Here is a 26,361-nt window from a genome sequence, read left to right as displayed (position 1 = left end):
GTTTCGATCCTTTCCACCTGACTGATGGCAGGGCATGTGGAGTCCTGTTTGTTAGCAGACCAGCTTTATCCTCACAGTCAGATGAGTATTGTGGACTCTCAGAACTATGGCTCAGGCTGGAGGGAGGCGACCACCTGGAGGTGTCAGTGCTGCAGCTCACAGCATCCCCATCATCCTCCATGTGACCAGGGGCCTGCTGCTTCTCACATCTGGCTTCTTTATCCATCCTGAGGAGAGAGCGACATTTTAGAGAAACGTTAGGCATGAATGTGAAGTAAAAGTAAATTAGGAGATCAGTTTGAGATTAATAAACCAACCTGAACAGATTTGTTAGATCTCTGTTTTCAGTCCAGTTGCACGCCACAGATGCATTTACAACACGTAATATTTAGTTGAACCTAAACGGAACCTTGTTAATTTACTAACGGTTGCCGGAGGCCTTTTCATAAAGACAGTCCGACCGTTGTCATGGCAACCAGCGACACAATGAGAAAATATGCGTGTCAGTGTTAGATATATTAGTTAAAAATGTTGTTAATATTTGTTTTCAGGGTTCTCAATTAATTTCATGACTGAATTTGTATAGGCCTAACAAAACTGTAAAATATTTTTTTAAAAAAATCCGTTTTCTGTTTGAGGCCGTCAAGTCCAACATCGCACATTTTTGAATAGTTTACTGTCTGCATAGCATAAAACAGTATTTAATCCTACAGAAACGTCAAGAAACCCCTTTGAATATTAAGGAAATCTCAACAAATTAATGATTTTCCACAACTTTTATTTGCTGTGTGCAGAAGAGAGCAACATAACCTCGCAAATTTACAGCAGGAGCAATGAAGTTGACGAAATGTGATAAGACTGTGGTCGTATGAGGTCAAACCAGGAGTGTATCTAATCACTTCCAGGTACCCAAACGGCACCTGGAAGTTGCTCAACACAGCAGCACCATCTCCTGCCCCCTGGACTGGAGACCAGTGACAGCCTACAGTGCTGGTCAGTGCTATTTCTGTCCATATATGAACTGAGCTGAGAGCAGGACACCGACTTCTCTGTCCCCTGAACGGACAGACAGCTGAAGTTGCCAATGAGTGTGTGTGGAGCTGCGCCTCCAGGGGGACAACCCACCAATCCGTCACTAATGGAGACAAAAATAACCTCAGCGTGCGTGCGTGCGTGCGCGTGATCTCAGTGTGTGTGCGTGTGCGTGATCTCAGTGTGTGTGTGTATGTGTGTGATCTCAGTGTGCGTGATCTCAGTGTGTGTGTATGTGCGTGATCTTAGTGCTGTCTCGGTCCCGGGTGCGCTCTAATAATAGGAGACTGCCTGCTCCTTTAAGAGCCTACTTGTTGCATACTCCACCACATTTATTGTAACAAAATGGTTATCAAAGTCTTCCTCGCCTCTTCATCGGGATCCACAGCGGTAAGCTTTCAACCCAAGCCACTGATTTCTCTTTAAACTCGAAGCTTTCCTGCTTTGTGCTCCTTTTACCGATCAGGACAGTGTCTTTTCACTCACCGACTCCGAAACCTCGAAATTAATGTCACTTGCCCGTGATTTTCACACACCTAAAGCCTGCTGACAATCATGTGGCTCGATCTGTGCTCAGATTTATGCTTCAGCTGCGCTTTGCGTCTTTGTTTCACTATCAAGTCGATGCGATTCACATGCAGAGCTTTCTAGAACAGGGGCTCCCAAACTTTTTTCATGTCACGGACCCCAATATAGAAGCGCTTTGGACCACACAGCTGGTCTTAGCAGAGATTTTGCCTCCAAGAAAGAACTTTTTTAAATATCGCTTGTGCTCAGATGTACCTTAAAGTCAGTATGTGTGTGCTAGGTGGGGTGATAACTGCAGAGGGGAGGGTGGATTCATTCTCTAGATCTACTTTTGGCAAAGCTAAATAAGCAGTTTGAACCAGTGGAGTGGTGCCATGGTGGCCCACTTGGTTAACAGTGTTGTCTTACAACTTTTGGTTTAATCCTCTGAGTGGACTTGATTGCATATTACAACTTTGTTCAGATCACATTTTATGACTGAATGTAATGTACAACAAGTCTTAGAAAATCAAGCATTTGTGCTCTTCATCTGGTTTATCTGCTTTGTTAACAGTTATTTTCAATTATGCCTGATGATTTCAATCACAGGATTAATTGTTTATAATTTGTCAGAAATACTGAAAGTAGATCATCAGACCCCTTTTTATTATGTTTACTTCAAACTAAGAGAAAAGCAGCATCTGCTCACATTGGAGAACCTAGAACAAGAAAATATTTGGTGTTTGTACTCGATCAGTCAGAATCAATCAGACTTTATTTATGTAGCATTTTTCATACACATGAAATAGATTTACACAGATAAACAGATTTTTAAAATGCTACAAAACAATACAAACAATACCCCCACTCCCAACGTTATGTTAGAAATGAAGGACTCAGAACCACAAGGATTAAGAAACTGAGAGAACACTAGCATAAATAATGCATGCAATGAGGAAACACTAGATAAAACAAAATAAAAATAGAAAATATGATAAAATATCTATAAACAAATTTATAGATAGATAAATGAAAATGCTCGATAGATAAGGGACAAAATAGGAGTCAAAATGATTTTTAAAAATGACAACTAATGAGTGACTTGAATGACTAAATGATGAGTTGACGACTCATTTTCTGTTTATCAATTAACTGTTAGAGCCTTTAGTTTATTTTTATTTGCTGTAGATCAGGAGGACAGGAAAGGAGGGAAGCATCATGTATCCAATATGAACCCATGTCGTCATTTATATAGTGCACACTTTCTATCCTGAGCAACAGATTGTCCCGTATGTTATCTTTGAAGTGAAATTTTACAGCCTTCTTCCCACATGCTGTGCAATCAGTGCTGCTCGGTTTTCTGCCCCCCAGATCAAGAAGAAGCAGCAAGATGTGGTCGGCTTCCTGGAGGCTCTTAAAGTGGACTACGCTCAGCTGGACATCGCCTGCAACGAGGAGAACCGCATGTGGATGAGGCAGAACGTCCCCGAGGACAAGAAGCCCGCCAACGGCATCCCCCTCCCCCCGCAGATCTTCAATGAAGAGGGCTACTGCGGGGTGAGTTTACACGCATCCATAATGAGGACTCACAATGCCATAGACCTGCATTTGTTCACTCATGGTTGGCTCCAGAATCAGGGATCTTTAATGTGGGTCAGGGGATGTGTGGGCAAGTGTAACCATGAGGTTAAAGTAAGCAGAGGAGAGTATTTGTATTTTATCTTGGTTGTTTAATTTAGCAAGTTAGGTTTAACCAGCAGAACAGAAGATGTCATGCACTATTAAAAACATCTGACCTCATATGTTTATGCAGGACTATGACACATTCTTCGATGCCAAGGAGGACAACTCAGTGTATGCCTTCCTGGGGCTGCCTCCTCCTCCTGGCTCAAAGGTTGGAACTCTTTTCTGTTTTTATTATAGAAAGCATGCTTAAACAAATGAGTATAACTTCTTTTAGCACCAAATTGGTACTAGAAGTCCCTCTGGATCAATAAACTTAGTTGAACAAATTCTGGTATGACTTTCTGCAATGCATCATATTCTAGATGACAACTGTTTGCAGTGAATATTATTTGACTTTTTAATATATTATTAATGGATTATTTTGACAGAAAAGATATTTCTTCAGGATCTTAAGTCATAGAACAATACAATTAAATCAGTATCTACAAGTTTGGCAAAAATCTCGACTGAATTACTACAATCTGTGGCTGTAACTGAAATAATCATATCAACTAATTATTTTGGGCCCACTTCTTCCAAAAGTTTCAGGATTTGGAAATCCCAGCTTTTGCTGTGCAGGATCAGATAATCCACCTCACTTATATTCTGTTTTTTCAAAGCAACGCTGGATTGGAGCACCCTGATCCAGATGCAAACTTTTTGAGATTACCAATTCAAATGAGACTATATACTGTATATCCCATTGTTGACTCCAAGCTATGTAAGGAACGATGGGAGGACCAGCCAGAGGTCAACTTATGTGAAGAGAGAAAACAACACAATACAGCAATACAAACTCTACTACCATTTAAAATTTTCCCATCTGACCCACGCCACAATAGTTATAATTCCAAATAGATCATAGATATATATTGCATACTTGTTTTAAGTTATGAAAAGGTCTATATGTCCAACAGTTAACAAAAATAAAGACTGTTCAGCTTTCTTTTTTTGCAAAAAGACCAACTTTTTCAGGGATAAATCTCTGCTGTACCAGTAGTCTTATTCTCTATCTTGTCTGCTTTATTAGCGCAACAGTTAAACAAAATCAACATTAAAAAAAGAAACTGGTGTTTATATATACTGCATGAAACAAATATTGTATTATTTAACCAGTTTTTAACTTTCATCACACATTGTTCCTGATATCCATCCTGAATCCACCCCATCTACTGGATAATTTAGTTTTTGGATCACAGATATCCCAACTTTTTACTAAAAAGTTTTCAGCAACACTTATTTATGGTTTAATCCAGATCAAAACCAAGATTACTGGATGTAATTTGAGTTGAGAATCCTTTATTCTCTGTTGAACATCCCATTTTCCAGATTTGATCCAATCCGATAGCTGAAATCCTATCAGATTACTTCTGACCAACTGGGGCTTGAGTATTAAAAGATTTTAGAGCCCTGCAGAGGGCCGGGAAATGTGTATATAATGATGAAGTTTTTGTTGTAGTCTCATGTAGAAAGTCCATATGGCTTATGAGACAACAGCAAATAACAAAGTCTAGAAATACTATAAAGAAGACCCATTTTCTTTACTTATATAACCATGTTGCCAAACTTTCATGCCTACATCATCTGTGTATCATCTGCTTACCTGAATATTTCAGGCTTTTTGGAGCCATTTCACCATAAATTCACAGTAATTATGAAAATGTATTTTTCTATTAAATGTGTTTAGACGGAAACAATGAACCTTTGTGTCAAGAAAACCATTTTGATTGGTTGTTTGATATCTAATGTAAAGGACGCATCAGCAGTTGAAGAACTCCAAGCCCTGATTTTGTGTGAAGTGTTTGTGTTAAACCAGATCGTTTCCTTGACGCAGGAGGCAGAGCAGGCTGACAAGGCCCACATTGTGGAGAACGGGAACCATGCTGAGGAAATCCTTGACGACTCAATAGTAATGTCGTCGTTACCTTTTCCCATGTCCCCCTCATGGTTTGCGTCTTTTAATAATGACTCATCTTATCCTTTCCATCCAGTATAACTTAACAACATCCATCATTGTTGACTTGAACAGACTCTTCATCGCCGCTCTGTCCCAGTCATCACATTGACTAATCTTTGTGTTGCATGAGTGAGAGATTTCAGCTCACAATAACATAGTATTGTGAGTTCCCATGATAACACTGTGAAATTGCATCACCATGTTCAGACTGTCAAACAGTTGTGAAGCATCATGTCCCTCCTTTTTCTGCAATTAGTATTTTACAGTGTTTAGTATACTTGGTTTGAATTGTGAAATTTTATGTTTTTCTGTTCATTGTTATAGATTATTTGTTATATTTGTATTCAGTACATATTATAGAGAGTGTTTTGTGTGTATTTCAGTGAGTTCTTGTGTATTTTACTGGTAACTTTCTAACAATCTTCCTCCCACGAAAAAAAATCCTAAACACTTTAAAATTCCCTTTCTCCTTCAACCTCAGCACACACCATCTTTGAAACAGAAGTTGAGGATTTGAGCAAACATTTCCTCATGAGTAGAATTTTACTCCACTGATAAAACTGAATTGCAGGATACTGACAGCTGCAAAAGTCTGCGGCCCTTTTTGATCTCAGCTAATTTTCTGTCTCAGGACTTAAATGAATGGAGAAAAACATGAAATGGATTATGTAGATTTTTGCAAGACGAGAAAAATTTTTCTTAGTTGAACCTACTGTATGATCTGTCCTTTTTTTTTATCCTACAGGGTGCAATGCAGAGCTGCACAAACAAAGTGTAAACTGTGCTCATTTTAGCTGCATTTTGTTTCCAGGAGGAGTTCACTTGCCCTTTTGCTTTTACTGCTTACTTAGTAAATATGGTTGAGTAGACTGATTAGCATAATAATTGGAAAATATGCTTTTTTTCTGTCTGACAGAGTGTTGGGTAATAAGAGCCATATTTCTCTCATGACTGAATGCTTAACATGAAGAACCCATAGCTTACAATATAGGCTGGAAATAGTTCATGTAAGAGCTTCAGTAGAAGACAGCTGGACCTCTCGTTTTTGGTTCTTCAACAAATTTCCACTTTTTTAAAAAAAGAAATCTGGAAAAACAAGCACAATATTAAACATTGATGAAAAGAACAGTGAGAACAACATTACCATTCACTATGTAGAGGAACTTAGAATAATTTACAACAAATACAACATACTGGAGAATTTAAGAACCAGCATCACTCTGAGTCAAAAACTAGTTCACCCCAAGGATAAAACATGCACAACCAGGCTGATCAGCACTATATGTGCAGTTAAATGTAGTGAGGAGAGCACAGACCTATAAATATAGGGGAGACTAAACAGCTCCACAAGTGCTTGGCTCAACACAGGAGAGACAGCTCCTCAGGACAAGACTCGGCAGTCAACCTGCATTTTAGAGAGAATAGACACTCATTTGAACACAGCAATGTTCATATTCTAGACAAAGATGACAGATGGCTTGGGAGAGCTATCTATATTAAACTGGAATACCACTTACCAGGTGCTCACAATGCAGTCTTGAGATTTCTCCCAAGGACGTTTTACCTCATGTAACATGCTGAATCCTCCCTGACCTGGCAGTTCCACAGCTATTCTCTCCCTATAAATGAGTTAAAACTGAAATAACTGTTGGAGAAGAGGTGAAAATGTCTTCAAGAACCAAAAAAGTGAAGTCCAGTTGATATCATCATGACCTGGATAAACTGAGAATCTACACAGACATGCAGGAAACAAAGTAGAAATAACCTACCAATGGCAGCAAACTCCACCTCCACTTTGCCACATTAGTGTATTTATTCTGGTTTATAACATCATAAGATATAATAAGCTTGAGGTAAAAATGTTCATTTTAGGACCGTGCTAGACTAAGCATTTCCTTTTGTTTCTAGTGTTTGTGCTAAGCTAAGCTAATTGGCTCCTGGCTATAACTTCATATTTATCATGTACGTCAGAGAATAGCATTGATCTTCTCATCTCACAAAAGCCTGTTTTCAACTCATGATGCATCGTTTTTAAACTTCACATTTTTTTCCACAGTTCTGAAACCTTAACCTCACCCTTTGACCTTTTCCTCCTCGTTTTCCACTGGATGCCTACCCACTAGACTAACGCCTCTAAACCCCTCCAACTGATGAGTGCTGCGCCCGAGTAAATGTTCAGTTTTTTTTCCTATAACGTCTTTTATTTTCCTTGATCACACATTGTTGTTTTCACCTCACAATAAGGAGGTTCCAGTGGAGGAGCGTAACGGCGATGCACACGTAGAGGAGGAGCAGGCAGAGGAAGCTGATGAGGAGGAAGGTGAGGGTGGCGAGGAGGAGGCAGAGGAAGAGGCTGCCAATGATGAAGCCACAGAAGAAGAAACGGCAGGAGACGAGGCCCTTGCAGAGGAAGAGGAGGAGGCCGTGGGAGAAACAGACGAGGTCACAGAGGACACAGTAATTGCCACTTAACTCGAACCCAACCTCCCGTCGTCTTGCCTCTTCTCCTCCGCCCCTTGAATGTTTTGAATGTGTTTCTTCTTCCCACATTTTCTCCGTCATTCCTGGAATGATCTGTTTTCCCTCTACTGCTCCACCTTCCCTTTAACGTCATCCTTTTCTTTCATATTTAAGGTTTGCCTCCTTTTCAAGTTCCTGTCATCCTTGTAGTGCATCTCCTCCTCAAGTCTCTCTCTGGATCCAATCATTTACTAACCTATAATGTACAACATTCCTGTTCATTGTTCTTATACGTCCCTTCAGTCCCAATGGATGTTTAACCTCCTTATTCTTGTGTTTCCGTTACTCTTTATAAGTTTCTTGTCTTTGTTTTCTGGATGATGGCACTGTTCCCATTTGTCTTTGATGATGCAACACACATGGCACTGCATATTTATACACCATTAAACATCCTGGTCAAGTTGTGTCAGTAGGGTCCCGAAAAAACCCACTTTGTCTGATTCAGTGAGCCTGATCTGTTGTCTCAGTACAGTATGGATTTACTGGATGTACAGTGTGTGGCATGAACTTTAGTCTCTAATCTCTCTAATGCTGTCTTATCTCCTCTGTTAGCAGGCCCAAGCAGAAGAGGAAGAGCAGGTGAGTCTCTCAAAAATCCTCATAGCACACTACAGTTAACACTTAAAGGATTTTATTTATCCTCTCATTAACTTTTCTGGTGGCAAAGTTGACAATGAAATGATAAATGAAAGTGGCTGCACTCATTCAACATCATGTGTGTTCCATTTTCACTGATTGCTGCTAATATTCAGGTCGAACTCATTATTACTACATATCATGGAATGCATGTAAAATACATCGAATGGATGTTTATTAACTCTTTCTTTTCTTGGCAGTTATTACTGGCTTAGAGCCAGTGCTCTGACTGATGCCCATCCATGCCTGCCACTTACTGCTGAACTGAACATGTTTCTGTTAGCTGCTAACTAAATCCTTACCTGACAGCTGGATTAAAAAGCAGAAAAACTCTTCTCTCAAGATGCTGTTTGATAGTGAAAATTGAAATTTACCATTTATTTTAAACAGTAAAAAAAAAAAAAAAAAAAATGTTAAATATGTGACTTAAGAGGTTTAACCAGCCAAGTCTCTGCTGCTATAAAATACATAGATATAACCTTTCCCACTCTCTGTTTCTGTCAAAGATAAATTTGAATGCTTAAAATCTCAGTGTTTTTAATTTTGTGTCCTCTAAAAACTAATATCTTCAGGAAGACCGCTGTTTGCCTCACTCTTTTGGTAGAAATGCATTTTACAGTCATCAGATACTGAACATTTCTCTTCTGAATTCCACGTTTAGCTTGAGTTTTATGGTTAAACATTCTCAGTATACACTGTGCTCATGTGGGTTTTCTTCCATTCTTGTTGTCAAACATCAATTTTAATAGGCTGCGAGCAGCACAGAGTAACACAGAGTAACTAATCTCATTTCATTTAGCACTTCAGAACTGACATCTTTCCGCTCTTCATGTTCCAGTCCATCCATCAACTGACTAATTTGCATCAATTTCAGAGGTCTATCTGCTGGTGTTGACACCAGTTGTGTTCCTCGTGCGCACGCACGCACGCACGCACGCACGCACGCACGCACACACACACTCGCATGCACACACACACACACACACACACACTGTATGACTCCTTCTTTGCCCTTTTGTCCATCTCCTCTTGGTTTGCTCCCTCCAGGAGGAAGAGGATTTGCAGTCAGAGGTAACTGCTTGGGTGATCGTCTCTATCTGTGGTTCTTCCGTGTAGTCATCAGCAGTGTGGGTTTGGTGGTGCAGAGATCAGGGAGTCCTGTTGTCGTCAGGTTGGGGTGGGAGGAGGTCTTGGTCTGCTGTTCCCACTCATTTGTGTACTCTTTTAATTTTCTCCCCTAAAGACTTCACCTTTCACTCCTCCTCTATCCTCTGTGTTATTTTACCACTTTGCTTTCCTTTTTTTCTGCTAACATCCTGTTCATCATTTCTTCCCAGTCCTGTAGCTGCTTCCTGACAACCTCAACTGTCCCCATATTTTCCATTTTAAATCAGAAGACTTTCCCTTAGTGCATGCCTGTGGTGCTTTTTTGCTCCCCACACAGCACGCTGACCTGCTATCTGTTATTTCTTTTAGGAGGAAGAAGAGCTACGACAGCTTGAGGTAGATTCACGTGATACTTTATACCTGGCCCTAGCCTTTCTGAGTTCATCCTGTCTCTTTTCAGTCACTCTTGTGGCCATTTTATTGCTTTCTTTGCTACCTCCGAGTATACCAAGCATTTCTTCAGTTGTCTTATATGCTGGTTGTTAGTACATCTTGTCTTATTGAAGATATTCCAGGAAGTCACACAGTATTTGCAGTGTTTAGGAAGCTAAGAGGGAGATCTAAGTGCAAGCTACAACAGCAACAGTAACACTTATATATACATATGCAGTGACAATTAAACTACTACCTCATATTACTATCAGAAGAACGGCCAATATAAGACTCATTCTTACAAAGTACTAATGGATTTTAATCAATAATTCATCACTTTTTTATTTCTTACCTTTCTTACATAAATTTAACAATGCAGTGCAGTAAATGTGCAGTATGTGTTTATCACCCTGTACCACCTCCCATTTAAGAGAATATTGGTTCACTCATTTGTGTAGCCATCAGTTATTACAGTGGGCCTACTGCAGTGAGCTTTATGAACAAAAAAGACTTCTTTGTTTTGCCAGTTAGGGTACATACACAGAGACCCCCTCTTTCATTGTTTTCCACTCTGTTTCAGTCAGCCCGCGATCAGTTCAGCCACTTTTCACACAGCATTGCTTTACTTAGGAGTAACGTCCCTGCAGAGTTCAAACTTAACCAGATCTCAAATCCGAATGTTCCTCCAACACCTCGAGGCCTCAGTTAGTCTACGGGTCACAAACGTATCCCTGTTCAAAGTGCTGTGTGAAAAGAGCTCTGCTTCTCTGAGACATTCCAGCCTCCGCCTGAGCTTGTAGCACTTATGCTTCACTGCTTTGCTTCGCTTTGCCCTTTCTTTCCTCTCTTCCTCTCCATCTATTCTGTCATTGTCCTACCTTTCTTGCAGGAGCAAGACGATGAAGGCAGTGAGGTAGTTTTCTTGTGGTTTGTGGCGTCTTGTATTTTCTTTAAGACTTCCTAGACTTCCACTGTACTTCCTTTTCCTCTTTCTGATTCTGTGTGCTGCATGGATGTTTAGATTCTTTTCCATAGAGATGCCTGATGGTGTGCAGCATGATGGAACTGATGTTATTTTACCTAAAGGTGGATTTAGTGTGGTAACAGAAATGCCATTCATAGAGAGACCATTATGTTGGTCTTCTTTCCTTCTCTTTCACAAACTCAACACCACCTGATTTCATTCATAGGAAGAAGAAGAGGCTGATGTACAAGAGGTATATTTTGATTGTGGAGTCTTTTCCCCTGTTTTGCACGGTGTGAATCATACTGGAAGTGGGATTTTTCAGCATGATCCAATCGCAAACAAATGTCTGTATGTGTAAGTTTTTGTGAACCCTTCTGTCTCTCCCTAAGGCAGGGAATGTGTCACAGCTCGGATTTTTAGTCATAGGCATTACTTCAGACGTAATATTTATTTGGTGTTGCAGTGAATTTTAAACAATATCCACAGAGGCACTTTCTCTCAGTCCGTCAAGACAATTGTACTTCTTCGATTTGATGTCTATAGAACAGGTGGAAAGCTGTGTTCTTCCACTCTGCCTGTGTGCACATGAGCATTACTCGGACATGTTTTCAGTTTGGTTATGTTGCATGGACTGAAGGTGGGTGGGGGGGAGCACAGACTTGACAGGGTGACATGTCTTTTTCTCTTTTGAAAGAAGTCATGGCTTTTGTTTCTTGCTGACAACAAGAGCACTTTGAGCAAAGTGGATGTGACAAGTTTCAGAGAGGATGGACGAAATGGAGCATAGCTTGTTATTGTGCAATACTTGGATGAAAACAAAGCACACAAAAGTCCGTATTTTACATTAGATGATCTGCTGGATTATCATCTGCTGCCTAGTTTGTCTCCAGGTCGAGCAGATCTGTTTGTATGATAGTGTATTGGTAAGCAGTATCTTAAGGTGCACGACTGGTTCGAATCAAGCAATTGTGGCATCTAATTATAAATAATGAAGTCAACTCCCTTTGTCCCTCGATGAGAGTGTTGTTTACTTCAAGAAGGCAGTCAGCAAATTGCACTAACAGGGAAACAACCGCCACAGTTTGAGTGATAAGACCTAAAGAAAGTACATGATGTGCAGTTTGAAACATCATCTTACACGATGCACCGTCTTAAGAACCACCGTCTTGCTTAGGTCATCTCGCAGAAACCTGTTAGTCATTGGTGTCCTCAGTTTCTCTCGGCCCGGCTGTCATTGCTACCACCCGCGCTTCTCTCGGATTACTCCTTCTCCATTTTTAACCCACCCTCACTGCAACCACTAACATGTGAAGTCCTCTCACCTTCCTGCAAATTTGGACCATGACTTCAAACAACCCCCTTCTTTCTCTCTCTTTTTTGTAATGTGTCAAAGGAGGAAGAAGAAGACTTGGAAGAAACACAGGTAGTATTACAGCAGTTTGTCACCTCTGAAATTCTGCCTGTGTGCTTGAAATGCCTGCAAAAAGTCGTGTTCCGGTTAAGAGAGAATATCTGTGTTGGACACAAACACAGATGAGTTCAATGAGTTCCTGATAACCCGCTCCCAGTAATGACTGGGTTTACTGGAATTATCAGCACTAAGACACAAGAAAATTGATTCTGAAAAAGAAGAAAAGCTCTTGGCTTTTTTTTTTTTTTTTTTTTATACCAGCTTTGTGGGATGAATCGTTGCTTTTATTTATGCAACAAACTAAGCAGATCTGACTGTAATCTTTCTACTTTAAACTCAATAATCCCCCCTGCACTGGAGAACTTGGGTCACTGACATGAACAGTCAGAAAATGACACATAAGCAGCCCCTGTTTTCCCTGGGATTGTATTATGTTTCCACACATAAAAACATGTACCATTACAAACATGTGAAATGTGTCATAATCCTGCAACAAAACCCTCATTGTCACCTTAAAAACATATATTTTGATCTTTCACTGCTTTTGCACTATGTCTTTCTTATGATTTATTATTTATTTTAATAGGAGGAAGAGGCTGAGTAGTTAAAACCAGGCGACGCTGACGATGTTGACTTACTACTATCCAGGTAAAACACTTCACTTTTCTCCACTGCTTTGTTTCTGCGCTTCTGCTTAACCACTGGGGGGCAGTACAGCATTATTTGGATTGGTAGAAGACTGAATAGGACTTAATGGTGTTGCTTTTAAACTTGGCATTTATGTAACCAGATTAATTACGAAGATAAACCTGTATTCAGAACAGTGTTTTACCGTTTTGCATGCCTCTTTGACCTCACTATCACATCAAAGGTGAATGCAAAATAACACAATTACTCAACCTGTCAGCTTTACATCACACATTGCACAAATTAAAGCAGTGGCATGGAAGATGCCCTTGCCTTTACTTAAAAAATGTGTAAATTTCACATACAAACACTGAGAGTCCTCTTGCTTCACTGTAGTGGTTGGATGGACTTATCTTTTTTTTTTTTTTTGTTGACCTGCACTTTGAGGTGTTCACACAGCGGAAACAAACAAAAAAAAAAATGCAGCAGCCTATTTACAAGGGACCGCCACTATGGCTCCATCTGCAAACAGCCTCAGTGAGCACTCAGAGTGCCTGGGGATCATCTGGAGCCACAACAACAACATCTCACAGTTCCCTCCCCCCATCTTTTTCTTTCCTCCGAGGCAGTGGCAATGATGATGATGGCTGTGATGATAATAATCCTAATCTTCAAAGCCTGTCTTTTAGTTCCCCCTCTGCGTGTCAGGCATCCACGAGCCACCGGAGGAAGAGCCCACAGTGCAGGCTCTGAAGGAATGCCAATACTAGTCTCCCTCCTCCCTTTTGCTGTCTCCCAACCCCTGCAAGCCTCTGTCACGCCTTGTTAGAGGAAGCTGCTAAGTGATCTTCAGATGTGCCTCCGGAGGAGTGGGCACGCTGGGTGGCACAGGCGGAGGGGTGGTGGTGGCAGTCTCAGCCACCGCAGACAGCTAGGAAATGTGTGACCTCGTTTTTTTTTCTTTCTTTTTTCATGCGTTTGTCTTGTGTTCCAGCCTGAAGGAGCCCCGCGATCCATCTCTCTCCCTGACACCTGACGCTTGACCCCCTCAGCCCCCGTCAGACCTCTATCTCAAAGGCCGCACTGGACCGTACTGGAAGCCGCCGGTCATGTCCTTGAAGGCATCATCCGAGCTGAAAAGTCCTAACCCACATTTGCCCCCGCTCCCTTCCCTTTTGACTGCGATGTTGACTTAATTTTTATATTTTCTGTGTAGAGACTTAAGGTAATGAAAATGCGCAGAGTAGGCTTGTGGTGTTGGTTTATTTGTCATGAGTAGCTTTTGTAAAACGCACAGTTGTTTTGTTAAATTCAAACCTATTTCTCATGTTTTACTTTTAGAAATTCTAGTTTTCTAACACAAGGAGGCAGTTACCTTTTCAAAAAAGATCTAACCTTGGCAAACCTTAGCTTGTGACTCCTGGCTTTCAGATTCAGAGGATCATAATTCACCTTCTGTTCTTTTATTCCAATGTCACGCCTTACTGACTCCTATCAGCTGAATGTATAGGTGCAAACCGAGGCTTCTAAAAGCCACGTCAGACAGGAACTATGCACATTCTGCAAAATTGCAAACTACTCCGCCGCCACTACAACTGCTCCTGCCAATACTGCTGTCTAAACAATGCACTTTGTTGAACGAAGAGTGAAACATGTGGCTAAGACTTGGATGCAATGGAAAATGGAATAAAGTGGACTGGTAAAAAAAAGACCCACAGTGGTTCTATTTAGGTTTATTTTAAACTCCTTTGTTGGCATATTTATACATCAATGGACTATTGTGCATGTTAAGCAGTGCAGGGGCGGAACGGAAAGCAAATGCCTTGTCCCAAGAGATTCTGGGTAGAGGTGAACAGGAACATACGCTATTATTGTTATTATTATTATTAGATAACAGGGTTAAAAATGGGCAGGCATGTATAGTATATTACTGGCTACGCAATAGTAAAATGCTCAATTTATGTACAATAGCCTGCCATCTATGCAGGACCACCACAGGGGTCAGGAGCCAAGAATAACGAGGGATTTGCTCTTTGTTTACTTAAAGATATGGGTGGATATGTGGTGGAAGAATTAGTCACATCCTTTAGTTAAGTGAAAATTTGAACACATTTACTTTCTCTAACACTACCTTAATTGTAAGGGGTCATAATGTTTAAGAAGCTGTAGTTTAATCTGTAACAGTGCATTATATTTTACAACCCACTGATGATAATAGTAATAATAATAATTAATTTATATAGCACCTTTCATGCATTACATGCATCTCGAAGTGCCTTAACATTAAGATTAAAATGAAATGGAAAATAACAATTTAGAAAATAAAGTGCAAAAATAAAAGCAGGAAATATAAATAACATTAAGAAACAAGCAGATGTTAAAAATGAATGAGAAATGACATCTAAAAGTAGGTGGTGCAAGGTGTAAAAGAATGTTTTTAAGTGCTGTTTAAAAGTTTGATGTCTTTGATTATGTTATTGTAAGATAAGATAAGTACAAGAAGCTGCATCCCCGCTTTTCATCTCCAGTTTTCTACGGTTTTGGGTTGCCAGAGAAAACCAGCAGTTGAAGATCTGTGGACTCGTGAACGGCCATAAAACAGCAGGGAACTTGTGATGTAGGTCGGTCCTTAGCCATTGAGAGCAGAGAGGTCTCAACCAAGTTTTTTCCCCCCTACTAGCTCAGAGTCATTTTAAATTTAGTGTTCTGTTGAGACTGAGTTCAAATTCAATGTCATTTTTCTTGATAGTACCCACCTTAAGTGGCATAGATTAGCTGTTGTACTGGGTTGAACCACCAGGAGGACCTTACTGTTTACTGCTACAGCGACCATAGGAAGGGGCACTTGCATGTTGGCAAAGAAAGATAGCACATTGTGGGGGGTCTAGCTAGTAAAAGGGCACCATGACAATGTCTTTTGTGATGCTTAATGACATCCAGCCCACTTAGATATACTCAGTAAGACCACTACCTGCTGGGACAACATCACCGTATTACACTGACTTGTGATCTATGACAGTCACGTGTGGCTCACAATACCATTATCCACACAGGGCAAATGTCCAATGTGCTGATTTTTAATGCTATTGTTTAATTTTTGATTGACAGTGCATTTATACTAAATATCTTTATATTTATTACATTTGTGTGACACCTGTCATAACAGATTTGGCATCAACAGGATCTGGCTTAGGTTTGTGCCAGTACAGATCAGTTAAAAAATTCCCCAAAGTTAGGGCTTTATATGCAAGTAGTAGAAGTTTGCAATCACTTCTGTAAGATACAGAGAGCCAGTGCAGAGTTGCCAGGACTGGAGTGATGTGTTCATTCTGCTTGGTTTTTAGTTGTTTGTCGATAAGTGGCAGCCTCTTTAGAAAGAATAGTAAAAGTGTATCACATTAATGTCATCTATTTGTGATTTTACGTATGTATTAAATTTCCTGCATCTGGCTGCATCAGGAATAGCAATAACTGGGTCATGTTTCTGAGATGAACGAATGCTATCATAGTCACTGTTTAAATGAGGCATGAAGCTGAAGTCAGAATCTACAGTCTATGGGTTTGGTGCAGGATGAAGTGTCTTTTACAATATATTCTTAATCGGCATAGTTGTCAAGGAGTAAAAAATGAATTGTAGTAGTAGTGGAACATAAGTATCAGCTACCATAAAATGGAAACCACTCAAGTGAAGTACATACACCTCAACGTGTACTTAACAACGACAACAACTGAGAAAATGTACTTCCTGCTGAAGAGTGAGTGTTTTGGCAAAGCACTGAACACAAATCAGATCTGCCAGCACTTTGGCTTTAACAAAAATGTGTGCCCATTTTCTAAAATGATAAATCACCCAATGTGTCGGAATCCATTCATATGATAAGGGAGGGGCCTTAGTTGTCAGGCCCCTGGGAAGTGGAGACCTAGAGGGGGTATTGTTTGCAGTCTGAGTCACACTGTGTATTTACATGTGAGTGTGTGTGTGTGTGTGTGGCATGGGGCAAAGTTCCCACTGAGTTTGGTAATATTTAACGGGACAGTTTTGGGTGATTTGACTGAGCAGCAGGCATGAAGGAGAAGCAACATCGCTGAGATGTATCCACAGTGTGTGACACTTACTGCTCAACCACAGAGACTGAGGTGAGTCAAACAGACACAGGTGTAGTGCATCAAGTTACTTGCCGACAAAATCTGAGTGACTTAACAGGGAGGTAGGTGTCTTTCTAAGCGTATAATAATACTCTGACCTGAATTTAACTTGATTAAAATTGCTGTATTTTACCTCTGTACAGAAATAGCCTATTTTATACATTTGTGGTAAAATAATCAGGGATAAAAGACCTTTGGACTGACTCTGCATATAAGTCTAATTCAGCTTTAACTACATTTGCTCTAATTTGTTTTGACTCTTCAGCCTTGCATTTGCATTGCTGCATTTAAATTTCTGAAAACCCCAACCTCAATGTTGTTTGAAAGGCATGAATGAATAATGCATCAAGCTCAGACTTAATAAAATAAGAAATGACTTTAACTTAAAAGACTTTGTTACCTGCTTTTGTATTTCATCCAGAAAAAACTTCACTCTATTGTGAGATGAACTTGAAAGATGCAGAAGTCTTTTGCCGTCTAATTCTGCAATAACGTATAACAGAAGATATGCACATGATTTCTTAAACAAGACTTTAGCAGCCCTGAAAATCTGTACTTTGGTACACTGTAAGTTTAAACAAAATGCTAAAATCATAATGCTACTGTGTTCACACTGACGTTGGTAAAAAGCAAGTGCTAAGCAATAGAAGTAGAATTAACACTCTATGATGAGATCACAACCCATTATCCATGGTCACAATGGTCAACGGATACTCGATAGATTGCAAAACAGTAATTTATGATACATTATGTGTTCTGTGTTCTATAAGTAAGAAAAAATATCTAAACATTATATTAAAAAAATGCATAAAAACTGATAAAGCAGGAATTGTGAATTCATTTGTTGTACTGTGGTCTCGCTGTGTGTATATTATCATTATTATTCAGTTTTATTAATGTGTCAACTCAGTCTGCCATTTCCCTCCTGAGTTTCTTAGTTACAAGTGCCACCACAAGCAGTTATGAAGCAGTGATTCTGCTAAGTCAAACCAGTTATGAGATTCTGCTTAGAGTATCTGCATATTTTACTAAAAATTGCAATATTTGGCGCCAATTTATCGATAAAATATCACAAGAGCAAGTGATATGATGTATGTCTGTATCAATGTTTTGTCCCACTTTGATGAGTCAGGTACCACGTTCACCATCTTGGTTTGACATGTTAGTGTAACATTTGCTAAATATCACTGAAACACAAATTGCAGCTGAGGTGGATGGAAATGTCCATCGATCCATTATCTGTACACCACATAATCCTCATCAGGGTCACCAGTCTATTGCAGGGCTACATATAGACCAAGCAATCACACTCGCATTCACACCTACAGACAATTTAGAATCACCATTTAACCTCAGCATGTTTTTGGACTGTGGGAGGAAGCCGGAGAACCCAGAGAATTCCCACACATACACAGGGAGAACATGCAAACTCCATGCAGAAAGATCCCTGAAGGCCAGGATGCAAACCAGGGATCTTCTAGCTGCAAGGTGATGGTGCTCACCACCATGCGACTGCAACTGAATGGAAATGGGAATTTAAATTCCATTTTTGACCTGAAGACAGCCCTGCATGGGAAATTAGGAGATTCTTACAGTTCATCTTTAGGGAGGTGAAATTGTTGATGGAAATCTCATCCAACAGCTCTCGAGACATTTCATTTAATACCACAGATAGCCTTCTGATGGTTTCTTCCTCTGGGAACCATAGATGTTTCTATAAAAGCCTTTTCCAGGCTATAATGTAGATGTTGCGATATTTCACAGCATAAATGTGAACTTTGACCTGATGCTGGTACTACACGAAAAGTAACAGAATCTCCAAGGTTACTATGATTCATCCTCTATTGGCCAAGAATGTCTGTAATAAATATCAGAACAATTCATCTCGTATTTGTTGACGTCAGAACAGTGGACAGAAATTGCAACCCTAATGAGCCGTCATCGCAAAAGCTTGCATGGCATCTATGCAGAAAATAACTGAAGTATTCTTTTTTACAGAACCATACCACATTGAACAATGGATTGACTGGATCGACTGAATAAACATGGATATCCTTCCTTTGTTAGTCGTCCTCCTGTCGTGCAGGATTGAAGGTAGGAGTTCAGCTCAAAGCAAACACAGCAGATTGTTTGACTGGAGATGTGTCACTGAGGCCGGTAATGTGCTTGTATTAACGGCCACATTCAGTGCTGCGGCGTGCTTGATAGCGGCACCCTTCAGATTAAACCCACAGACAATAATTAGAGTGCCTAATGATCTATCTGCACTTTATAATTAATTTTCTTAAAAATGGCTGCCTATCTAGTTAACAGTAACATGTATCCAGCGGTCAGGGGACTTCAGAGTCACTAGTTCACGGTCCCAATAGGAGGAAGCACAAATTATGCTCATTAGTTTGCCATTCTCTGATAGCAATGAAAAGAAATTGCTGTGTAGGCTGGCCTAGATATTTCTCAGACCTAATTTCCTAAAGGGATGCATAATTTACGACTCCGCATGCTGGCTGTAGAAGGTAATGCAGTTAGCTCACCACAAACAAGTTATACATCACCCTGAGCACTGTGCCATAAACCTGTTATCTCACATTTCAAGGTTTGCCATTAATATTAATTTTTTTCCTCCTTCATTTGTCAGCTATAGAAAGCCACAAAAATATCCTGAAATTCAACCGTGGAAGTGTGCATTTATGTGACTGTGTGGTGTCTATGGAGTGACTGAAGAGTCCACCCCAGCATTCAGAGAACAGTGGGTTATCAGTGTTTCCTCACAGAGTCTGTTCATCTGTTTTAATCCGATTCATCTGGTTCTTGTTGGTTTCTTCAGGCTACTGTTAAAATGTTTACTCTACAAAATGTTCAAGACTCCATGGCTCAAGGATGTTATGTTTTTTATATATTTTAAACAGGAAACAGTCTGGTATGAGGTGATGAAACTCTGAGAAATTCTTTGGGAAATGGCAACCTTTTAGAACTTTGACAGTTTTATTTGCCAGACGAACCTCCCACATCCTCCTTTTTAAACTTTCTTTTTAAAAATTTCCTCTTCTCCTTCTGTCTCAGTTTGTCTGTATTTCATCCTGTTTTTTCATACCTTATTGATAGGGAGAATTTGTAATTTGTATAAGCTTTTATAGGGATGGGCAGAAGAGAAGTGGGGATGCTCAAAAATACAAACATTACAAACAATAGATGAATGTTTTGACTTGTTTCTTAGACATATTATTCTAAGTGAATGTCATCAGCTCTCAAAGATATCTCTGAAATCTGAATGAAATTAAAACAAAAGAAACAAAGTTTAATCTACAGAATGATGGACTGACCTACTAACAGTTTTTTTTTATCGCATTTATTTCTTTATTTTTACTATCCTTTAATTATTTCTTCTTCAAATTCCATTTTCCTTTATTTATGATTCTGGTCTAATCAAATTACAAATCTCCATCTGGACATTCACAGCAAGAAACAGATTTGTGGAGCTGTGCTGTTATTCTCTTGTTTTCTTACTCACTCTCCTCGTGTTTTCAATGTTTTGGTAAATTTGTTTGAAAGTGGCACTCACTGGGTCCTGTTTTTGGAAAGGTTTAGATTTGTACACCCACTTAGGAGAGAAAAAAACAGTAACCCACATTGGCTCTGTCCCTCTGCTGAAATCGTCTTGGAAGAACAACTGCGACTCTTATGACCCTATGAAAATAAACACCAAACACTGACAGGTTGCTTGGTAAATTTATGTATTGCAATAGGGAGAAAAGCAGAATTTGTCCAGAGAAACACAAGCGTGACACTTATTTATAGTTCTTTCAATTGGTTCAACAAATACATCACATATCAGAAACTCTGAGTCTACATCCCGTATGTTGACAAAAGAACCATTTTGCCTGCAATATCCTGAGCGCTCTCTTTTTCACCTTATTTATGTAACTCTGCAACACGTGCTGAGCTGGAAGCAGAAGTTGGCTTTAACCTGGAAATACATGGACATTTTGTTTATCTGAAAATGAATAAACATAGAAGTGATCGATTATGACAGATGATTAACATCTAAGTAATGATAATCCATGAATTTACAACTGCTTTTGTTTTCACAGAGACACACTTGATCTTATGTTTGTCGGTTCTTTGGACAAATTAAATGAACACATCTTCTGATCTTTCAGCAGATACCTTTCCTACTGAATGAAATGCACAGTTTCTTCCTCTATAATATATTGCTGACACCTTATCAAATGTCAGTCTGACATTTCTGCTGCTTGATCACAATGCATGTGAACATTGGACTCGATTTTGTCAGAATCAGTTTGCATTAAAAAAGAAAAAATTAAATAATTTGATAGTCTGCCAATTTTGCATACCTGTGCTGATGTCACTCAAGAGAAGTGAAGCATTAGGCTGTTGCAACGTCTGTATAGTGTGAGTGTTTTCACTTCAAAAGTGAAACTGTGCACCGCTGTGTGAGTTTTGTGCTACAGATCTTACAGCCAACCTCTTAATTCGGCCCTTTAAAAGCAATAGTTCACCATTTGGGGAAATTTAGAGCCCCTGCTGGTTGCCTAGCAACTTGACAGGTATGATAGTACAGTAGTCCAGCGAATAACCACAGCTTGCTATTTTTACACTCTGTTTTTTTGTGTGTGGAGTGAACAAACAACATGCGAGAGTATGTGATGCTTAGATGTGTTGGAAGGAGATTTTTGTTGCCATGGCGTAGAGTCGAGCTAGCTGTTCCCCCTCTGTGTTTAGGCTTTATGTTGAGCTAAGCTAACTGGGCATTGGCTATATATGGGTGGGAGCATATTTCCTTTAAAATTCCTTTAAAAATGCTTCAGCAGTGTTACTAAATGGTGCTCTGGTGATTTGTTAATGAAGCTTGTTACACTGTTTCATATCTTTAGCTGTTGGGGCCCAGATGAAGCTGTCACCTTTGACCTTGACGGTCCTGCGAGGGAAAGAGGCCAATTTCACCTGCAGCCCCTCCAACAACAAGTGGACTGTTATGGTGTGGCTGCTGAACGGTGTTGCAACACTCACCATCTCCAATGAAAGCGGCCCCCTGCCCACCGTCAACCCAAATGTGACGGCCGTGAAAAGCAAAGACAAAAACAGCTGGGTGTTTGTGCTGAAGAAAACAGAGAGGGACAATGAGGGATCAGTCACCTGTGACCTACAGGGCATTGACAGGAAAACAGCAAGTCTGTTTGTGCAAGGTTTGTACAATCATATTTGAGTGTATGTTTGTGTGAAAGAACCAGCAGAGACACTATGCACATGTGTTTATGCATGCATGTGTGTGTTTTACCTTGATTTATTGTTGCAGGGAGGCAGCAAAGAAATGCTTCTGTTTCTAATTCTGCTTCAGAGAATTTCAAAGGCTTTTTGTGCGGAAAGCTTCGCTCAAGGATACTCAAACAAGAGTGTACGCGCACACACATGCATACACACGAACCAGCCAAAGAATTCAAACAGATGGCAGGTCTCTTGAAAAGCATTGCCATGTGAGAGAGTGCTGAAACACACTGAATTTAACCTTGATGAAGCAGAAAGCAGCATGCACAAAAAGAAGTAAATGAAGGGACTAAGCAAAAGTTGTGTAGCTGCTTTGATTCTGCCCACCTACCCGCTGCTGCGCTCTATTCACAAAAAGACAAAAGAAGGAGTATTTAGCCTCAACATTCAACATGCACTTCTTAATTAAGTTTCTTTGTTTTAATTTGCTTTGAAGTAGGAGATTGAAGAGGGGAAAGTTTTCAGTTTTGTGTAAAAGCAGCTGAACTAGTGCCGGAATGATCAATCATGGTGTATACCAAGGATGGGAAATCATTAAGGCCTGTGTGGTGGAGTGAAGTTGCCTGGGCATGTTTGATGGTCTCTGTGACACTGTTAATGACAGCGTGGGCGGTGTCGGAGATAGGAATTGATTGGACCACAGATATAAATACAAGTTGGAAAGGGCCAGACTCCACGCCAGTCTGAAGAAGCAGCAGAGAAGGATTTACAAGCTGAAGCTACAGCCAATCTCCTCTCCTCTCTCCTCTCCTCATTTAGAGTTTATTATACAGATGCCGTGCCAGAGGGAGTATGCCGTCTCAGGACAGGGAGGCGCATTTGCTGAGGACTTAAGATTCGGGACTTGATAAGAATCAGTGGCTCTCTGCAGTTCTGATGGAGTTGTTATCGCGAGCTGGAAAACACTGCAGTGTGAACCAGAATTTTAACGAGCAGGAATTCCCTTAAAGTATTTGCTGAAGAAAAAAAAAAAACAACCTTCTGAAGCCAGTGCAATTTATACACTTAAAATGGCCATACCATTTGCACAAATTGCACAAAATCTATGAGAGCTGGAGGAGTTTAGAAAAGGGGCAGTTTTTCATTTTTTAATGAAGGGCGGCTGGTGCAGAGAGGGATATTATATTTTTTCCTCATCCTGCTGGATTAATTAAAAATAAGTCACAAATAAGGCTAACTACATACCAGACAGGACCAAAATGTCAGTTCTATGAAACACAGAACACAAAAGATCATTCCCTACCAACAGCTGCATATTTGCTTTCATCTGCATCAATACAGAAATAAAAGTAGGATGTGTCCTTAAAAAGTCCACCCACATCATAATTCAAGTTCAGGTTTGATTTATTATCTTTCTTGACAGTATGAGTGAAGTTTTAATTCTTTTTAATATGTTGTTGGAAATTGAGAAATTGCTTATATCCATCCCTTCTTTTGATCTCATCGGGGTCTAATGTGAAAGTCAGTAGTTTAAGATGACATTGATCGTTCTGTGCTGCTGACAACACAGTTTGAGCTCATACGGAAGTAACATACATCAAACAAAAAGACAACTCAATAAATATTTCAAGATTTTTGCTTGGATGCGTGCTTCTCTCTTGACCTTATCATTCAGTTCATTTGCATTTCCAGTATGTGCACTTGAACTGAGAGCTCAGCTAAAAAAAAAAAAAAAATCAGCACGGAAACATCTCCTCGGCACAAAGCGACAGGAAACAAAACCAATGACCCATTGCCTCCAATATATTATGGAGAGAGCGCCCCCATCGCTGCCAGTGCCACAAATCCTCACTGACATATGCAGCCATTAACAGTAGTGTGTGGTGAATCAGGCCCTCCAGTCTGGATGCAGAGGATCACTATGGCCTGACATAGCCTTTGAATTAATTGTGCATCCTGGCACGCCCAGTTAACAGTCAGCAACTCTGCCTGTGATTTGTGTATTGCGGCTTCAAATATACTGTTGGAATCGAGCCACAAATTCACATCGAGGCTGGTTGGCTCTGTGCGCTATCATCCACACTCCCTGCTTTAATTGTCCCGTGTGAAGATGGTGTAAATATGACCACATCATTGTGCTGCTCTTTCTCTGCTTATTTCTTATTCTCGCTCAATCACAAATGCAAGGCGGCTGCATGAGCTGTTGACTATGATCAGGAGCTGATGTGAGAAAAAAGAGCTGGAGAAAAGGAAAATTCTGTCATAAATCAGAGAAGAGAGAAGATGTGTGTGGTAATTAGCCTGTAGAAGCATAGGAAATACACTCATTGGATACACTGTTTGTATTTTACAAATTGCCTACACACCAATTCTACATATGGACATATACAAATTATTAAAAGCAGCCCTTGAAGCAACAATTTAGTCTCTGAGGATCCCTGTTGAAAAATCACTGGAGTTAGCTGAGGGCTTCCTGCTTCTCACAGTCCACTGCCACTTCCCCTACAGTGATTAACAAACTGTATGAAACCTTATTTCAGGGATCACTTAAGTTGGTGCTTTGTAAAGGAGTGCTGATGTCATTCTTTTTCTGTTCAGATGTATCAATCAGCCGTGATCGCCAAGAGCTCCTCATCAGTCAGCGCAAATGATGCTGCTGGTTCCTCGCCAACCTTTATTCCGTAAGAGCGGCCAAAGTGCACTATCAGAACCGGTCGCTATAAGAATACGACGGTGTTTATGACACCAAATCAGGCATCAAATGAAAGCTCCTGGAGAAAAGGGACAGCCAATAATGCGTACAAAGCATCTGAGGATTCGAACCTAAATCAACACAGACATGCCATTCGCTTAGACAAAGCACCGAAGCTTCTGCAATTATCTTTCTGTCTATAGCAATTGTCTGTTGCATCCACCGCCTTTCATTCTGCCAGACAATAGACTTCACATATGAGATACTGTATCTCCCAGAGTCTTAAGTGGCTTATTTGGCTGGCAGGAAAAGGAGATGAAGGGGAAAAGAGGAGAAGCATTTGTCAGCCAATTGAGACTTGGGGACATGTGATCAATCACTTGGGACGAATGAAAGCCATCTTTTGTAGGCGATCAGGCCAACTGAAGAGGTGACGCATTCATCCAAATACATGAATTTCAAAGGAGGCTGTTGATGAAATTCATAGATTTCTTTCCAGTTTTGTCAACATTCATAAGCACAGTTGCACTCATGCATATGGATGATACAAATGTAGGTACAATATGTTGCTCATCAATATGGAAGAGAAGTATATCATTCAAGTTTGTGAGTGCACTTATTTTTCTAATTGCAGAAAAGGGCAGCGTGACAATCTCTGGGGAGAACAGGCTGGCGTTTAAGGGGCAGCCGGTCCTGTTTGAATGTCGAGCCGCAGGATGGTACCCTCAGCCCGTTCTACAATGGCAGGTTAATGGCAAAATGGTAAATATATCAGACACTGTCACATTTAGCATCTTTAAAGACCCCTCTTATCAAGTTATTTAAAAGTTTGTTTCACCCTAGTAACTTGCTCATATGGTGTTTTTTATATGAGCGAATACATATCATGGGCAAAAATAAGCAATCAACACCATGGCTAAGCATTACCACCGTGAAGCTGAAGTGTATGAATGACAGTCGCAAAAACATGGATCAGATGTCTGAGGTTTCATCTATAAAACAGCAAACGAACCAATGCTGTTAAATTACACTGCTGGATGAATTACTATAATATTACAACTTGCCATTGTGTAGCGTAGACTATTTTCACAGTGTATGCAGAGGCAGAGGTGAGCTGGTGTGCTTGAGCTGCAAATTTACAAGGACGCAATTCTGTAGTTACAGGTAAGTCACTTTTAAGCAAGAAGGGATAATTTATTGTAAAAAAAAAGCATAATAAAAAGGTCTAAATTTACTTTCAATACACAGAGAAAAATTAATGACCTCAGAAGGACTTTAACATAAACACCATTGAAGCCTGTTTTCTTGTTAGCTAGACTGCTATTGGTTTATCTGTAACTTACTTTACTTTAAACAATACATGTGATAGCGTATCTGGA

The 26,361-nt window shown here is 40.1% G+C and overlaps 2 protein-coding genes across 54 annotated transcripts in view; both read left to right on the top strand.

Annotated features, from left to right (window-relative positions):
- The first annotated feature begins 1,226 nt into the window (after nucleotides 1-1,226).
- sh3bgr (SH3 domain binding glutamate-rich protein) lies at nucleotides 1,227-14,632 on the top strand. 50 transcript variants are annotated; one of them, XM_055012448.1, is made up of 13 exons: nucleotides 1,227-1,422; nucleotides 2,911-3,096; nucleotides 3,353-3,433; nucleotides 5,099-5,173; nucleotides 7,466-7,678; nucleotides 8,294-8,320; nucleotides 9,425-9,448; nucleotides 9,854-9,880; nucleotides 10,806-10,829; nucleotides 11,107-11,133; nucleotides 12,277-12,306; nucleotides 12,881-12,942; nucleotides 13,916-14,632. In XM_055012448.1, exons 1-12 carry the CDS (start codon nucleotides 1,378-1,380, stop codon nucleotides 12,896-12,898), a joined length of 777 nt encoding a protein of 258 aa, XP_054868423.1. In that variant the 5' UTR covers nucleotides 1,227-1,377; the 3' UTR covers nucleotides 12,899-12,942; nucleotides 13,916-14,632. The 50 variants fall into 50 exon arrangements, with proteins under 50 accessions (XP_054868423.1, XP_054868424.1, XP_054868426.1 ...); XM_055012449.1 differs by having other exon boundaries at nucleotides 1,229-1,422; nucleotides 7,466-7,663; XM_055012450.1 differs by having other exon boundaries at nucleotides 1,230-1,422; nucleotides 7,466-7,663; nucleotides 8,297-8,320.
- A 144-nt stretch (nucleotides 14,633-14,776) lies between these two features.
- igsf5b (immunoglobulin superfamily, member 5b) overlaps nucleotides 14,777-26,361 on the top strand; it is a 33,636-nt gene continuing 22,051 nt past the window's right edge. For all 4 annotated transcript variants that reach the window (XM_055012447.1, XM_023299583.3, XM_023299584.3 and 1 more), the window contains exons 1-4: nucleotides 14,777-17,058; nucleotides 19,066-19,161; nucleotides 21,960-22,271; nucleotides 25,617-25,744. In XM_055012447.1, the coding sequence (XP_054868422.1) occupies nucleotides 19,113-19,161; nucleotides 21,960-22,271; nucleotides 25,617-25,744 (489 nt within the window). In that variant the 5' untranslated portion in view covers nucleotides 14,777-17,058; nucleotides 19,066-19,112. The remainder of the gene's footprint in view (nucleotides 17,059-19,065; nucleotides 19,162-21,959; nucleotides 22,272-25,616; nucleotides 25,745-26,361) is intronic.

This window comes from Amphiprion ocellaris, chromosome 7 (genome assembly GCF_022539595.1).
Source record: "Amphiprion ocellaris isolate individual 3 ecotype Okinawa chromosome 7, ASM2253959v1, whole genome shotgun sequence".
NCBI lineage: Eukaryota > Metazoa > Chordata > Actinopteri > Pomacentridae > Amphiprion > Amphiprion ocellaris.
Note: the sequence above shows the minus strand (reverse complement) of the source record. Positions and strands in the feature narration are given on the sequence as shown.